Source organism: Quercus suber, unplaced genomic scaffold (genome assembly GCF_002906115.3).
Source record: "Quercus suber isolate HL8 unplaced genomic scaffold, Cork oak 2.0 scaffold_902, whole genome shotgun sequence".
Taxonomy (NCBI): domain Eukaryota; kingdom Viridiplantae; phylum Streptophyta; class Magnoliopsida; order Fagales; family Fagaceae; genus Quercus; species Quercus suber.
In genome coordinates this window covers 1,118-19,224 of record NW_027070327.1, presented here as the reverse complement: position 1 = coordinate 19,224, position 18,107 = coordinate 1,118, and the positions used below count along the sequence as shown (strand labels likewise).

General features: G+C 35.5%; 2 protein-coding genes across 2 annotated transcripts in view; one reads left to right on the top strand and one right to left on the bottom strand.

Moving 5' to 3' along the window:
- The window catches only part of LOC111983009 (E3 ubiquitin-protein ligase At1g63170), an 8,328-nt gene extending 6,015 nt beyond the window's left edge, over positions 1-2,313 (bottom strand). Inside the window, 3 exon segments of the mRNA XM_024014644.2 lie at positions 162-600; positions 603-1,001; positions 2,125-2,313. Of these exon segments, the coding sequence (XP_023870412.2) occupies positions 162-600; positions 603-816 (653 nt within the window). The 5' untranslated portion in view covers positions 817-1,001; positions 2,125-2,313.
- A 13,707-nt stretch (positions 2,314-16,020) lies between these two features.
- LOC111983022 (serine/threonine protein phosphatase 2A 57 kDa regulatory subunit B' kappa isoform) lies at positions 16,021-17,734 on the top strand (the record flags this gene model as incomplete). The annotated part of the gene is given in 1 exon segment (XM_065768191.1): positions 16,021-17,734. A coding segment is annotated over 1 exon segment (1,187 nt), but the record flags the coding sequence as incomplete, so codon positions are not given.
- Positions 17,735-18,107: the final 373 nt, after the last annotated feature.

Genomic DNA, 18,107 nt, shown 5'->3' with positions numbered 1-18,107 from the left:
TAAACTTGTCAATCTTTGAATTAAGGTGTCTGAAATGGCAAAAATCACTCATGCATTTAATGCTTCATCACAAATGGTAGAATACATTTGTCCAACAAGGAAAACATGTGCAAAAAAAATCCAAGCATAATCAGCTTAAAGCAACAATTACAAACCCATACCTTGCACTCAATATGTCTGAATGTTGATTGCTTCCAGAGGATCCAACAGCAGACTGAAGATTTTCTCCTTCTGCATTCCTAGTAACAGACAGAGAAAATGGCCCTGCAGGAACATTAATCTGAGAAGAAGCCTGACGGGCTTGAGACGAATCTTGCTCTGAAGCCTGGTTACGATGACGATAGCGCCAATAAAGAAGTGGGAGGGTGGCAACACATCCAGATGCATATCCAACAATCCATGCAAACAATGGTGCATGTGGATGCTCATTCCTTGACACAGACAAAACAACAACAGATGCAACAATCTGGCTCACAGTGAGAACTAGTTCAATAGATATCCATAACCCAGAATTCAAAGGACTCCTACGCCGACGGGTTTCCCCTCTCCTTATGAATGAGGAATTCCTAGAATTTGATCCATTCGTGGAAGAAATTGTGGGTTGGAAATGGGAGCTCTCGTGATACTTGAAGGTCTATCTTCAAGTTGCGATGCATTTATGGTATTAGAATGTCTATCATGAGGCAAGCTAGATGGGGAAGCATTATCACTCCCAGTTATGTCAATAATGTGCTCACTACTATCCGTGTGTCGCTCCATTAATAATGGACAAGTATCAGTTCCTTCACAATGTAGTTCCGTTGAGGGAACACCCATCTAAGTCCACCAATCCAGTAGGGAATAAGGAAAACATAGACTTGTATAACAAGGATACTGCGTTTACATCCCAGTCCCAACTTTGCTGAAACAAATGTTATCTTTTCCTAAAGACTCGTCAACTTGTAATGAACAACTTAAATTACTCAGCACCACTAGATGTGAGGAAATTAGCAATTTCCATTCTGTTCAAAAGCAAAGTAACCGAATCAGACTTGTTTTTACCATTGAAGAACAAACAAGAAATGGAATATAGGGGTTTTCATTGCTTTAACATGCAAAAACAAAACCTCAACACCAGTGGGAGTCATGTTACAACTCTCGGATGAGATTAGTTTTTTAATTTTGGAAATAAAAAATAATAAATAATTAAAAAAACAAAAATGAAAGTTGAAATTTGAGTCTCGTTCTTTCCCTCTGATTTATTAACATCCAACTAGATGCAAGTCAGTACAAACAAACCACCTTTCTCTGATTAGAGTAAAACCAAAAGAGGTAAGATGCAGATTTAATCAGGGGAGAAGAAAAAAAGACTTAATTTACATGCATTGATTTATAATCGCCATTTCACTGGCCACCACAGGTAAACTTTATAGGATCACCAAACCTATACCATATAAAGTTAATGAGAAAAATACCTCAAACCACAAAGCATAAAACTATAAGCTCATCCAACCTATAAAACATAATAATAATGAGTTAAAAAAAAAACAATCTTCCTCAAACAACAGAATAGAAATGAACATAACCCTCCATTACTTTGTAGAGAAAACTAAACATAACAAAAATTTTGAAGTGTAAAAAAAAAAAAATGAAAAAAAGAAAAATGAAAACTCTAAATTTCTAATTTCTCCAACAAAAACAACCAAACCTTAGTCCTAAAATTTCGACACATGTATTCTTTTCCGCCATTTTATTATATCCTAACTTCTAATTTGTTAATTTTTCTCCCAAAATATTAATATTAAGCACTGTTAAGATTACAAAACATTAAAATTCCAAAAAAAAAATAAAATAAAATCTGTTCTAAGTGGAATTTTCCTTTTTTTTTCCATTCAATCAATAATGTTAAGACAATGAAAGCAACATATTCAAGATTTTTAAAAAAGAAAATCAAAATCAAACCCTAGAATCTGAACGTTGACCAGTCATCAAGAATCAAGAACAATGAAATCTAACAATAGAAAATGGAAACCCACCCACCACAACAATCATCCAATTTTTGAAGCAGTAAATTATCAAACAAACATTAGACATGAAAATACAGAAACGAAAGAAGCTCAAGAGAGAGAGAGAGAGAGGTCATACAGTAGCAGATGGGGCTTGGACTCGTGGGAAAACAAGGGAGGTAGGCGATGAAGATGAAACGGTGTCGTATTGATTGGGTTTGGGATTGGGCTTTTGGCTCTTTATATAAATCCGTATCTGTGTGCCGTGTGTGCGTTTGTTTTTTGTCACCTTGTTTTTTTTTTTTTTTTGTTGGGATTTGGGATTTTTTTTTTTTTTTTTTAAAGAGTGGCGGAGAGAGAGAGAGAGAAATAGTAGAAAGAAATAACTTCAGCTTTTGGACCTCCGTTGCTTGACAGCGTCGGCTGAGAATATATAAATATATATATACATGTCTGTGTGTGTGTGTGTGTGTGTGTGTAATGTACTAATGTGTCGTGTGATACCCATTCTTTTCTTTCTTTTGGGGCTTTTAGCTGGTGCGGGGACCAAAACCCAAACAAAAATAATTAAATAAATAAATATCAAGGAAGATGATTTGCACAATCAATGTAGTTGTTTAGATTTTTTTTTTTTTTTGGTAAAAAAAAAAAAAAGGAGTGAATTGGTTTAGAACTTATACCTTCCTTTTTTTTTTTAAATTCCACCTAACAATTCCAACATATGCGATTATATTGATCAATGAGGTTGAATTTTAATTATTCTTGAAAAGATAATATTATTTTTTTTATTAGAGTTGTGAAAATAGTTTAAAGGTATGTTTGGTAGATTGTAATAGGTACTATAATGTAATAGTTGTTCCTATGACTTAACTATTCAATAGTTTGGTTATAGTTTAAAGGTATGTTTGGTAGATTGTAATAGGCACTATAATGTAATAGTTATTCATATGACTTAGCTATTCAATAGTTTTGTTATATTTTTATTACAATGAATAATCATTCTTTATGAATAGTTATTCTTTAAAATGAGAAATAATTATTCATCTCAAAAAGTGATGTAATAGTTATTCTTTAACAGGTGCATTAAATTTTACAATTAATATATTTATAAATAAACAAACTTTCCATATACACATAACAATTAAGAAAATAAAAAAAAATCATAAAAATAACTAATCTCTCTTTCAAATTGAAAAAATGTTATTTTTTAGGATATATAATTATATGAGTAAGATATTTCCTAAAATATATCTTAAATTTGATTTAAAATGCTTGCATTTCATTATCTTCAAGATTCTATGATTGTATTGTCACCAAACAAATGAATAGTAAAAAGCATTACATTACAGCATTTTGTATTCCTTTTAATATCTATTCATATTCCTATATAATTACCGTTATAGTTTACCAAACGTGCCCTGTTAATATGAGCTGTAATACACGTGTTTAAAATGAAGAAATCTTTAAAATAATCGGACAAGTCACATATCAGTTGCATAAAAAATGATTTATGTAAATTCTGATCAATGCTTGTGTTTTACAAAATCCCCTTGAGACATATTTCGCCGGTTATAATCGGCACATTAATTTTAAGAAGCATGTAAATCTGAATGCTAAATGTATTTTACATATTTTTTATTATTTTCAAAATCTATTTGTTGTTTTTTACTTATTGGATCTGTTTTTGTTCTTGTTTACATAATTGTATGTTACTCTTATTTACTTAATTACAAAAATAAATTAATTATTCTCAATATAGCCAACATGTAGAACAAAGATGGAAGGTTCCTAATATAGTTTGTGCAGGCTGACTATACTAGGAATTTAAGGCCTTAGTCAAACTTTTGAAATAGGCTTTTAAATATCACTTAAATAATTTTTAGTTTATTAACTATCAATGATTCAATATAGTTAATGTTATGTATTATGTTTACAAATTGACATGTCACCAATCAAGAAAAAATTAGTCAAACATTTATTTATTATATTGTTTTAGTAGCACCAGTCTATTCTTACCACATCAGATTGTAAAACTTGTAGTAGTTTTAGCATTTTTCATTTTTTTAATGATGAATATATATATATATATATATATACCTAGCATCCAAATTAAGTAAATGGAAAATGATAAATTTAATACAAATTTTACTATAAAAAACTTACAAAATGATGCAAAAAAAAATGTGATTGGTAACACTTTAACAAGATAATAAATGAATATTTGAGTTATTTTTTATGATTTGTAACACAACGATGCATAAGACTTATGTAATTTAGTAGTATATTTGCATCATTCTTTTTTTCTTTTTCATTTTGGGGGGGGGGGGGGGGGGGGAGGGTTTACAAGATAGAAATTCTACATTAACCTAATCTAAGTGTATATGTGTATGAAACTTCTTCTTGGATACTTGAACCCCAACCCTTACCCCTACACCTCACAAGCACTCATACTTGTAGAGTGACCATCACACTAATGGTGTACGGTGGTTGGAGGTTGTCTTAAAAGTGGAGGAACAACTCACAATTATTATTATTATTTAAAAAAAAAAAAAAAAAAAAAAACCACTGAATGGCCACCACATTTGAGGCCTAAGTGGCCAAGGCCTACGGCCGACTCTGGTTTTGGACTAAATATGCTATTCAATTTTGTTATAGGTTATCAACCACAGTTAGGAGATATGTGCTCTCATGCTTAGGTGTATAGTAGCAGTAGGGTGCCTTGCAGTTTCTTGCGAGAGGTGGGGTGACCTCCCTTGTGTGAGGTAGTGGTAGTAGGGCATTCCGTTTCCCCTCCTTCCTAATAGTAGCGTCCGTTAGTTCCTGATCTTCATAGGAAGAACTTAGTTGGAAGAGTAAGATATGGTAGAGGAACTTGAAGAGCTATGGAAAAAGTTAATGTTCACGGAGGAGGAAGATATAAAGATAGAGCTTGATAGTAGAAGTACAAAGGCAACAAGAGATGTGGGAAAGTGTTATGTTGTCATGAAGATTTTGACTCAGAGAAGTATAAACCTGGATGCTTCTAGGAAAAATTTAAGAATGTTATGGAAACTTAACAAAGGGGTCCAAATATCCAAGTTAGAAGAGGAGGTATTTCTGGTGGAGTTCGGAGATAAGAAAGACAAAAAGAAAGTGTTAGATATGTGCCCTTGGAGTTATGAGAAGCAACTAGTTATAATCCAATAATTTGAAAGGGAGTTAACCCTGAAGGAGATAGACTTAAAATAGGCTCCCTTTCAGATTCAGATCTATAACCTACCCTTGAAAAGTAGAACAAGAGAAATAGGTTGGGCTATTGGTTCAAGCTTAGGGTCGGTGCTAGATGTGGATGTGCCAGAATCGAGGGTGCAGTGGGGTAAATGTTTGTGTGTACGAGTGCACATTGATGTAACAAGGCGTCTGGTGCGTGGTAGGAAGACTACCAATGAAGGAGGTGAGTCAAAATGGGTTAACTTCAAATAAAATAGGTTACCCAATTTTTGCTATAGATGTGGGCTTCTTAATCATGCCCTTAAGGACTACACTGATGAACCGGATCAAAGCAAGTTGAAAGAGGAAAGCTAGCTACAATATGGCACATGGCTAAGGGGTGAACCATCCCAGCGTGGTGGAAAAGAGCTTAATAAATAAGGAAATGAAGGTGTGGTGGTGTAGTGATCCAGTTCATTAGTGGGCAATACGATGAAGCCATTGGAATTGGTACACTCGGTGAAGGAAGCTCCGGGGTAAGTGGGAGTCATGTACCCTAGACAACAATTCAGGAGGACAGCAACCCACGAAGAGGTGTGGTGGGACTAGCCTACCCTATGCCCATGTCAAGAGAATTACCTGAAAATGGAAAGGTCCAAAAGGTAATGGAGAAGGTTGAGGAGAAGGAAACTAAGTTGGGGAAGTCAAGCAAAGAAAAGCCTACTACCAAGCCTGACTTAGTGGAAGGCATGTAAGTGGAGACAACTACTAATCACGAGGCCCAGAAAGAGAATGTCTCAAGTCTGGCACCAAACCATGGGTTTAAATTAAAGGATGATGGGCCAAACGATGGGAGTCCTGAATTGGGCCTAACAGCTATGTGCTTTGACGAAAAGAAGGGCTAGATATTAGAGACATTGGGCCCAACTAGTAGACATTGGAAAAGGCTAACAAGGGAAGTCCATGCAAAGGCAGCCTAGGATGGAGGAAGCCCAATCAATGGAAAACATGAAGGTCTAAATACCACTTCAATAGTTAGACCCTAACACCTGCGATCTAAAACGCAGAAGAGGCAGTAAGGGACACAACCAAAATTAAAATAGAGAGGAGCAAATGGATGGTGGTGGCTGCGAAGCAACATTACCGAGCCGAATGATTGTCATAGCCTGGAACTGCAAGGGATTGGGGTCCTCCTTGGCGGTTCGAACATTCATCGACGAGGTGAGAGCAAAAGACCCCCTTCTCTTCTTATCAGAGACGAAGGTTGGTACGAGTAGGATCAAAGGAATTCAAAATAAATTGGAATACACACAGGGAATTTCAGTTCCTAGTGATGGTCGAAGTAGCGGCTTGGCAATGTTATGGAGGAAGGGCGCGGATGTGAGGTTCAAGAGATGCTTTAATTTGCACATCGACGTTGAGATCCACGAAAGCTCTTCATCAACTCCACGGCATGCCACTAGTTTTTATGGGCAATTAGATGCAGCCAAACGTTTTATTTCATGGGAACTGTTGGAAGTTTTGAAAGAGCGAAGTCACTTACCGTAGATGGTGTTTGGGGATTTCAATGAAATCTCCCATTTCGATGAAAAGCTAGGAGGCTTGGAGAGAGATGCTAAGCAAATGAAGGATTTCAAAGAGTGTTTAAGCAAATGCAGCCTCTATGATTTGGGTTTTGTGGGGCAGAGATATATTTGGTGCAATGGAAGGGTAGGGGAGCAAAGAACAAAACTCCGACTAGATAGAATGGTGGCAAGTGAGAGCTAGATTGAAAATTTTTTTGAGGCAAGTGTGCACCATTTTTCAATGTTTATTTCTGATCACTGCTTGTCAATGATGTTTCTACACCGAAGGCAGCCCCGTAAACCGGTTAAAAAGAGGTTTTTCTTTAAGGCAATGTGGACTAGGGAGACTGGATGCAGAGAGGTGATTAAGGAAGCATGGGATCCTTTGAGGAGAGACCCGAAGTTTAAAATCACGTACTATCTGAAATGCTGCCAAGAACAACTTCGAAGGTGGAATCGGAAGGTATTCGGGAATGTGAACACACCCTAAAGCAAAAGAGAAATCAGCCCCAACAACTTGAAGCCATTGATGGAATGCTTGACAAAGCCGAGGATATTATGTGTTTGAAGAAGGAAATCAATGAGGTCCTAATAAGGGAGGAAATTATGTGGAAGTAGAGATTTAGGGCATTGTGGTTGAAGCGGGGAGACCGAAATACGAAATTTTTTCACACCATAGCTAGGCAATGGAGAAGGAAAAACCAAATTGAGGGGCTGCAAAATCTGAATGGGGAGTGGACAGATGATCAAAAGGGCATTGAAACCATAATTTTAGAGTATTTTATGAATATCTTCAAGGCGAACAATCCTTCCAACTTTGAAGCAAGCTTGGGTGCAATCTCCTCTCGGGTCACTTTAGACATGAATGAAGAACTCTTGGTAGAGTTTAAGACAGAGGAGATTTGCAAAACATTGAAACAGATGCATCCTACAAAGGCCCCAAGTCCTAACGGTATGTCACCCTTTTTCTTTTATCAGTATTGGGAAATTGTAGGCTCTGATGTGGTTGGCTATGTGTTAGAGGTTTTAAATTCTGGTGTAATGCCTTGTGATCTTAATGAAACATATATATGTCTCATTCCAAAGGTAGCTTCTCCCCAAAAATCACTGAGTTCAGACCTATAAGTTTATGCAATGTGATGTATAAAATTATCTCTAAAGTTCTTGTGAATAGGTTAAAAAGAATCCTAAAGGAGGTGATTGATGAATCTCAAAGCGCTTCCGTGCCTAGTAAATCGATAATAGACAATGTGCTTGTTGCCTTCAAAACAATGCATTGCATCGACCAAAAAAGAAAGGGCAAGGAAGCGCTAATGGTGGTGAAGCTTGACATGAGCAAGGCCTATGATAGGGTCGAATGGTCGTATATTGAAGCTATGATGAGGAAGATGGGGTTTCATGAGAACTGGATTGCTAATGATGATGTGTTTTAGCACAGTGTCGTATTCAACTTTAATAAACGGGGAGCCAAAAGGAAAAATTGTTCCATCAAGAGGATTGCGGCAAAGGGATCCTATTTCGCCATACTTATTCTTATTATGTGCCGAGGGGTTGTCAGCAATGCTGAAAAAAGAGGAGACAAATGGTCATATTAAAAGGGTGGTAGTGAGTAGAGGGGCACCGAGTATTTCACACTTGTTATTCGCGGATGATAGTATCATCTTTTGTAGAGCTTTGGTGTTGGAGTGTGACAGGGTGCTAAAGGTGTTAGAGGATTATGAGCGTGACTTGGGTCAAAAGCTTAATAAGGAAAAAACCTCCTTATACTTCAACAAGAACATGAGGAGGGATGTGCAGGACCAAGTAAAGCAAAAGTTCGGGCGGAGATTGTTAGGCATCATGAAAAGTATCTTAGGTTGCCTCCATTAGTAGGAAGGGGGAAAATGAAAGCTTTTAATAAGATAAAAGACCAAGTGGGAAGTAAAATCGTAGGGTGGAAAGGTAAACTTTTATCCAATGTAGGTCGTGATCCTTATCAAAGCCGTAGCACAAGCCACACCCACATACACAATGAGTGTGTTCAAGCTGTCACATTCGCTATGTAAGGATCTGAACTCTTTGATGGGTAATTTTTGGTGGGGGCAGAAGGAAAGGGAAAGGAAAAGGAAAATGGCTTGGGTATCTTAGGAGAAATTATGTACCCCAAAGGCAGAAGGGGGCATGGGGTTTAGGGATCTCAAGGCCTTTAACTTAGCCCTACTAGCCAAGCAAGGATGGAGAATATTGAAAAACCCAAATTCTCTAGTGCATAGAGTGTACAAAGAAAAATACTTTGCGAAGGATTCATTACTACATGCTCAGTTGGGTCGAAGACCCTCTTACGCGTGGCGGAGTATTATGGCAGCAAAAGAGATTATTGTGAAGGGCTCTCGATGAAGTATAGGAAATGGACAAAGGGTAAACATCTAGGATGATAAGTGGATTCCAAAATCAAAATCCTTCAAAGTAATTAGCCCACGACAGCACAAGCATAAAGCAGTGTAGGTCTCGAATCTAATTGATGTAGATAGAAGAAGTTAGGATATAGCTAAGGTCAGAAGCACTTTTCTCCCTCATGAAGTAGAGGATGTATTGGGAATCCCAGTTAGCTCTCGATTGGCAGAAGATTCAATTATATGGGCATGGACCACAAACGAAAAGTTTACAATAAAGAGTGCATATAGGGTTGCGCAAAAATGGCTGAAGGAAAGGAACACTCGACCTGAAACAGGAGGCAGCTTCGATAGCTCAAAGATGAGGCCTATCTGGAAGTTAATTTGGCAGCTAAGTTGCCAAAATAAAATAAAGCATTTTATGTGGAGGGCCTGCAAGAACATCCTCCCCACTAAGAATCGTCTCATGACTAGGGGCGTGGGGGGAGAAGACTGTTGTGCATTGTGTGGTCATAGTGAGACTTCGAGTCATATCCTGTGGGGTTGCCAATATGCAAAGGCTGTTTGGAGTGGAACTAAAATCAAATTATCATGGCTACAAGAATTGCTAAATGAGTTCATCGACATAGTATGGGAGAAAATGGAATCACACCCGAATGTTGATTGGATCATGTTTGCTGTGACTGCATGGAGTTTATAGAGCAATAGAAACTCGATAATACATAAGGGGAAATGTAAAGGGCATGAGGTATTGACCAAGTCAGTGGCTAACTATGTAGAAGAAATCAAACAGGAGAAACAACCACAGTTGAGGCACCCCCCAAAGATCACACATCCATGGTCTCCTCCTAGGCAGGACTGGTATAAAATTAACACATATGGTGCGGTTTTCAGGGAGATTGGGAGCTGCAAAAGTAGTGCGGTGATGAGGAATGAAAAGGGACTAGTTATGGGAGCAATGAGTAAAAGATGGGACCTGCCTTTGGGAGCGTTAGAGATAGAAGCTAAAGCAGTGGAAGATGGGGTACAGCTTGCGTGGGATCTCGACCTCAAGCAGATTATCATTGAGAGTGATTCACAAACAATGGTCAGCTCGATTCATGATCACAACTTGGCACTGAGTAGCATTCAAAAAGTTATAGAAGGCATAAAAGTGGAGTTTCGATGTTTTGAAGCGTGGGAAGTGTCTCACATTAGCAGGGGTTCCAACTCTACGGCTCACACTTTGGCAAGACATGCCAAGTCTGTAATTGATAGGGTCATATGGGTGGAGGATGCCCCACCTATAGTTGTTGAACAAGTGCAACATGATGTAATCTGTATGAATTCCAATTTAGTTTAATGAAGTTTTAAGTTAAGAATAAAAAATAAATAAAAATTTTGTTTTAGGTTTGGGTTTCATTATGTGGTGATGGATTGTTCTAATATGGATTTGTTGTCCCAACTGAGCAATGTACCACTAAGGTGGATTTTTAGGTTAAGGAAATAAAACTTTCCGTTCAATCTTTTAGTCAACTCAATTGTTGTAATGTTTCAATGTCTTGTAATCCAGTTGCTTAAACTTTGGCTGATCTTTCTTAAATAATTACTATAATATATATAGAGACACACTTTAACGTAAAAGGGTTAAACCCAATGGGTACGTGTTCAATTATGTTATCTTAAGTTATTAATCACTCATTCTTCTTATCATGATTAAAAGAATATCTTTCATGTATCCTTCCCATTGTACAAAATGATATTTCATGAATAAAGTTGCAATTTTTTTTTTTTTTGAAGTGTGAATCTCTTTGGTATCTATAAATATTAATGGATATATCTATGTGATTTCCCATCTCCATATCCCCTACTTAAAACATCCAAACAATGGGAATGGGTTAACATTTTTGTTCCCTCTCATCCCCTCTCCTTTGCTTCCCCTTATTCTCTTGTACTTTCCTTTCCCTCAAGACTTCTAAACACAAGGTAAATGACTAATTTGAAGGAAAAAAAAAAGTCAAAATTAAAACTTGTAATTTAGTCACTAATTTTTTTTTATTCATTTCTTTATATTATTGAAATATTTTTTTTAAAATATTATTGAAATATTTAATTTAGTTTCCGAGTGATATTAAACCATATATCACGTGAGCAAAATAATAGTACAATATAAATTTGAATATTAGAATATGCGGTTGTGACAAGTGGGTACTCTCCCCTTGCACCACAAGTATAATAAAAGGGTTATCTCTTGTCCCCCCTCCCCCCTTAAACCAAGTGGAGAAGGAGGGATTTAAACCCAAATTCACTCTAAATGTGAGAACGAGCATTGCCACTGATAGAGGTAGGCTAAGTAGTGTAGGATATGTTCTTGTTAGCACCAAATAACGGTTTGCTATACTTGGTGCAAGAGTAGAGTTGACTTTACTTAACACACTAGACTAAGGGTCTGTTTGGATACAACTTATTTTTGTTGAAATTGAAAACTGAAAACACTGTAGCAAAATAATTTTTAAATGTGTGAATAGTGCCGTGGGACCTTTTTTTTTTTTTTTTTAAAAAAAAAAAAAAAAAAAAAAAGGAAGGAAACGTGATTCAGTAAATGCAGATGCACAAATAAATTGAATCCAAACGCTCTATAAATGCGTAATACATAGTTGGGGCCTGAAGAACCATGTGAAGATTTCAAGTAAGTAGTCCACTAGCCATATGGGCAATGAACAAATGATGCTCATATGTTAAACGTTGATTGAGCTAATAACACGCAATGTTTAGATCACTCATCTGCAATTACAAACCATTAATAACTCTCAATAAATGTAGCTTCACACTATAAAACAACTCAAAGTAAGTAATGGCACAACCACCTTAAAAAGAGGTGAACATGAAAAAGAAATGTAAGAACTTTTTGAGTGATGAGTTATTCAACTAAAAGAGAGACTACTTTACCAATTTTAAGGGTTAGGATTGGGTCCAATTCTCTGTGCACTAGACCCATTGGGATGTTGACACATAATAAATTTTTGACATGTGTCAATATCTCATTGAGACTAGAGCTCCTATGCACTCGACCCAAGCCGATTTCCAATTTTAAAATTAACAAAAAGTTCATACATTATTATCTAAAAATAAAAAGCACTCCTACAGCTTCATAAAATTTAACGGCTAACTGAAATCTTCAGCTCAAGCTCTTTTATGTTCTATTCATTAATTTCTTATTTGTGATATTTTCTCAAGATTCCAACATGAATTTATCTTTGCAGACCAACAAAGAGATATTAATATAAGATGGAGAACTGAATAGCCTACTCTTCAAGCCAAAGTTCAGGTATAGATATTTATCAAATTAACTTTTTTTTTTTTTGGGCATTTCAAATTGCCTTTTTTATTTTTTTTTATTTATTTTTTTTTATATGTGATTCTCTATGTCTATACACCCTTAATCTGATAGCAAAAATAATCTCTTCCTCTCATTATTTGTAGTTTTATCACTCAATTAAAATCCAAGAAAGACAAAGAAAGCAGATTCAAAAACCATTGACTGCTTTAAAGAAGATGAGAAAGAAAAAAAAAGGTACCAGAAAGGCCTATTGATCATTGGCCCTTTTGAGAACTATTTTTATTATCTATCAACTTTCTGTAACAAAGAATCCCATAAAACCTTTGGATGTCCGTTTGTGAAGTCGGTTATTTTTATATTTGATAATGGTTTTTTTTGGCTCTTCTGACTTTTAAACCGTTGGAACCAAAATTATGCAAAAATGAGGCTTTGGAGGTTGCTAATGACGATGGTTTTGGTCTCATGTTGATTTGTTGTATGATCACTCTTTGGTAAAGCTGAGGACCATCTAATTTGTGGGATTTTTCTGTTTAAAGGTTGTGAATATTGTTTTGTACATATGGTGGGTTTTATGGGATGAATGGCTTGAGATTGATTGCTAAGTGTAGAGGGAAGAAATATTAGATAATAACGAGTGATTTTAATTGCTTAAACAGTTTGTGTGCAACAAATTTAACCCTTAAATAATATGGTTCATTTATTATTCATTAGAGTTAGATACAATTTTCTCTCTCTCTCTCTCTCTCTCTCTCTCTCTCTCTCTCTCTAATATATATATATATATTAATAATTCAATAGTTATAACAGGATCAGGATATTTGAATATTAAATGTTTTCATTGGAAATACTAGTTAAATTACAAGATTTTTGACAAATTTCTACTTACACTTTGCTGCTCTAAATAAGTTTATTTTTTAGACACGTTTTAATAATGAGATCATCTCACTTAAAAATGCATAAACCTAAATTAAAAAAAAAATCTCTAAAGATAAAAATTAGAGAAATACTATATCTATAATATTTTCACAACAAATTTTAAGTAGCAGGTTATTGTTATTGATTGCTATAGGTAAATAAAAAAATAATTTAAGTTATAGATTCAAATTATGAAAATATTATGAACGTATCACTTTTTAAATATTAAAAATAATATTTTATTGTACTACTTTTTATAGTTATTATTTTATTTCATTAATATCGCATATATATATATAATATACTTATTAAGAATTGTTTTTTCTCTTATACGTGAATTTTAATTAATTTATGCAAAGTAGCTTCGAAGACCGCACAAACCCAACCAAAGTCATCACACGAATCGCTAGGTTGTCACTTCCCAGTTCCTATAAAAAGAAAAAAGAGTAAACAATGAGTTAAAATAATTCACATTCACAAAAAAACAAACAAAAAACATTGGCGATTGACTTGCTTCTAATATCTTTTTCTTCTCCGTACTGAGAAGTATATTACTTATATACATTTTTAAAACAACCACAAATTTCCCATCAACCGACGGAAAAAAAAAAAAAAAACCAACTAATTCAAACATTAGAATTAAAATTATGGCCATCGTACCCTTGAAGCGATGGTCACTCCACAAGTATAAACTTGTGGGGTGTAGGGGGCAAGTATAGAGATTTAAGTCTCTAAGAGGGAACTTCACACACATATACACTTAGATTAGGCTAGAGTAGAATTTCTATCTTATATAAAAAAAATAGAATCAAAATTATGCCAAAAAAAAAAAAAAACCCAACTTATTCAGACATTGGAACCAAAATTATGCAAAAAAAAACACAACTATTTGGTACCTCATTTCAAACTCATATTTTTACAATTTAAATAATATTATATATTTTTTCACTCACATGTATTTCAAAAAACTACAAACAACATTTTTCAAACTATTCTACCAGACAGTAAAATTATTTTTTTTAAAAAAGTAATGATATAGTAAAATAAGATTTTAAATTTATAAATTTCTTAAAACATAAATAATAAAGTTTTTACCTATTAATAATTAATATATAATATATAAATTACTTTAATTATAAAAAATTAATAATTAATTAGAATGTTATCAAATGATCTGTTAAAATGTAAACATATGACAAATTATTTAATACGTATCTAAATCCTAACGAATCTATTAAAATGTAGAACACGTATCTAAATCATGTACAGGAATACCTGACTCAAGCTGTATGCGAAAAACATATGTTTTTTTTTTATTAATTTATTTATAAAGTCTGAATTTTTTTTTTAAAAAAATATCACAGTTTTCCCATCAACCAAGAAAAAAAGAAAAAAGCTCCAACTCTTGGTACATTCTCTTTTCATGGAAATGAAACTCTGACCTGAAAAACTCACACAAACCTTCATTACCAATATATCCACATTATCTCTCTTCCTTCTTATTACATCTTCATCTCTCTCTCTCTCTCTAATTATATACAATCACAATCCATTGTTTCTGTTTCAAAATATATATTTATTTTAGATACTTTCAATTATTAATGGCTTCCTCCTCCCACTATATATCATTTCAATTTAGTATCTGCTATTTTTGCTTTTAGATTCAGATTCATTCATTCCAATGCAATCTCCAAAATTTCCTCTTTTGTTTTCCGCTACTTCTTTCTTCTCTCTTTTCCAATTTTCCCTCCAAATTTCTCATGACCTAGATTAGATCTAGGGTTTGTTTTTTGTTTCTCTAAATTCACCAAAATCAAAAACTCAAAAAAAGAAAAAAAAGCAGCATTTGATTTTGATAAAAAAAATTTACAATGTTGAAGCAAATATGGAGCAAACTGCCTCGGAAGTCATCGAAATCGAGCAACGACTCGTCGGCCGAGTCAAATCGCTACTCAAACTCGCCGCGCGCAACATCGCAATCGCAATCCAACGGCGGAGGAGGAGGAGGAGGAGGAAAGCGCACGGCGGTGTTTCCGGCGAGCGTGGTGGCCGGAATCGAGCCGTTGGTTCCGTTCAAGGACGTACCGAACTCGGAGAAGATGAACCTGTTCGTTAGCAAAGTGAGTCTCTGCTGCGTCACCTTCGATTTCACCGACTCGTCGAAGAACTCGGTCGAGAAGGACGTCAAAAGGCGAACCCTAATCGAGCTCGTCGACTTCGTAGCCTCGGCTTCGGCCTCGTCCGGTTCGTGTTCGATCCGGTTCACCGAACCGGCAATCCTCGCTCTGTGTAGAATGTGCGCAGCGAATCTTTTCCGAGTTTTTCCGCCGAGTTTCCTAAATTATTTTTTTAAAAAAAGTAATGATATAGTAAAATAAGATTTTAAATTTATAAATTTCTTAAAACATAAATAATAAAGTTTTTACCTATTAATAATTAATATATAATATATAAATTACTTTAATTATAAAAAATTAATAATTAATTAGAATGTTATCAAATGATCTGTTAAAATGTAAACATATGACAAATTATTTAATACGTATCTAAATCCTAACGAATCTATTAAAATGTAGAACACGTATCTAAATCATGTACAGGAATACCTGACTCAAGCTGTATGCGAAAAACATATGTTTTTTTTTTATTAATTTATTTATAAAGTCTGAATTTTTTTTTTAAAAAAATATCACAGTTTTCCCATCAACCAAGAAAAAAAGAAAAAAGCTCCAACTCTTGGTACATTCTCTTTTCATGGAAATGAAACTCTGACCTGAAAAACTCACACAAACCTTCATTACCAATATATCCACATTATCTCTCTTCCTTCTTATTACATCTTCATCTCTCTCTCTCTCTCTAATTATATACAATCACAATCCATTGTTTCTGTTTCAAAATATATATTTATTTTAGATACTTTCAATTATTAATGGCTTCCTCCTCCCACTATATATCATTTCAATTTAGTATCTGCTATTTTTGCTTTTAGATTCAGATTCATTCATTCCAATGCAATCTCCAAAATTTCCTCTTTTGTTTTCCGCTACTTCTTTCTTCTCTCTTTTCCAATTTTCCCTCCAAATTTCTCATGACCTAGATTAGATCTAGGGTTTGTTTTTTGTTTCTCTAAATTCACCAAAATCAAAAACTCAAAAAAAGAAAAAAAAGCAGCATTTGATTTTGATAAAAAAAATTTACAATGTTGAAGCAAATATGGAGCAAACTGCCTCGGAAGTCATCGAAATCGAGCAACGACTCGTCGGCCGAGTCAAATCGCTACTCAAACTCGCCGCGCGCAACATCGCAATCGCAATCCAACGGCGGAGGAGGAGGAGGAGGAGGAAAGCGCACGGCGGTGTTTCCGGCGAGCGTGGTGGCCGGAATCGAGCCGTTGGTTCCGTTCAAGGACGTACCGAACTCGGAGAAGATGAACCTGTTCGTTAGCAAAGTGAGTCTCTGCTGCGTCACCTTCGATTTCACCGACTCGTCGAAGAACTCGGTCGAGAAGGACGTCAAAAGGCGAACCCTAATCGAGCTCGTCGACTTCGTAGCCTCGGCTTCGGCCTCGTCCGGTTCGTGTTCGATCCGGTTCACCGAACCGGCAATCCTCGCTCTGTGTAGAATGTGCGCAGCGAATCTTTTCCGAGTTTTTCCGCCGAGTTTCCGATCGAATTGTAGCGGCGGCGGTGGCGACGGCGGAGGCGATTCAGACAACAATGAGTGCGACGGCGAGCCGATGTTCGACCCGGCGTGGCCGCATTTGAATTTGGTGTATGATTTACTCCTCAAGTTCATTACTTCATCTTGCGTGGACGCTAAGGTAGCTAAGAAGTACATAGATCATTCCTTTATATTAAGGTTGCTTGATTTGTTTGATTCTGAGGATCCTAGAGAACGAGATTGTCTGAAAACTATTTTACATAGGGCATATGGGAAATTCATGGTTCATAGGCCATTTATTCGTAAGTCAATTAATAATATATTCTATAGGTTTGTGTCTGAATCCGAAAGACACAATGGGATCGCCGAGTTATTGGAGGTGTATGGGAGTGTAATTAGTGGGTTTGCATTGCCTTTGAAAGAGGAGCATAAGATTTTCTTGTGGAGGGTTTTGGTACCTTTGCATAAGCCTAAGTCTGTTGGGGTTTACTTTCATCAATTGTCATATTGTGTTACTCAGTTTATAGAGAAAGAGCCGAAATTGACTAGTACGGTCATCCGGGGCTTGTTGAAATTCTGGCCTGTTACTAATAGTCAGAAGGAGATGATGTTTTTGGGCGAGATTGAAGAGATTTTGGATGCCATTAACATGGTGGAGTTCCAAAAGATTATGGTGCCGTTGTTTTTGCGGATTGGATGTTGTATTAACAGCTTCCACTTTCAGGTACGTGAGATTCTACCAGTTGACGCACATTATTGGTCTATTTATTATATCTTATGGATTTGCATAATTTGTTCTACATTTCAATTTTCAAATTAGTATAATGTGTTACTGATGTAATAAGTAAAAATTAACATTGAACCATGTTTTTATGTTTCTAATCTCATTGGCACCAGGCACATAGCAATTAGTAGCTCCATTGATGTAACTCTAGGCACACACACAATGAACTTAGAGAGATCACTGCTCCAATTATCAATGCAATCAATGAAAAGGATACACAAATCAATAGTTTTGGTTGAATGTTGGAAATAGAGCACATTTGAAATCTCATAAGGAAATGGATTGAAAAGAGATGTTTCCTGACATTACAAATTT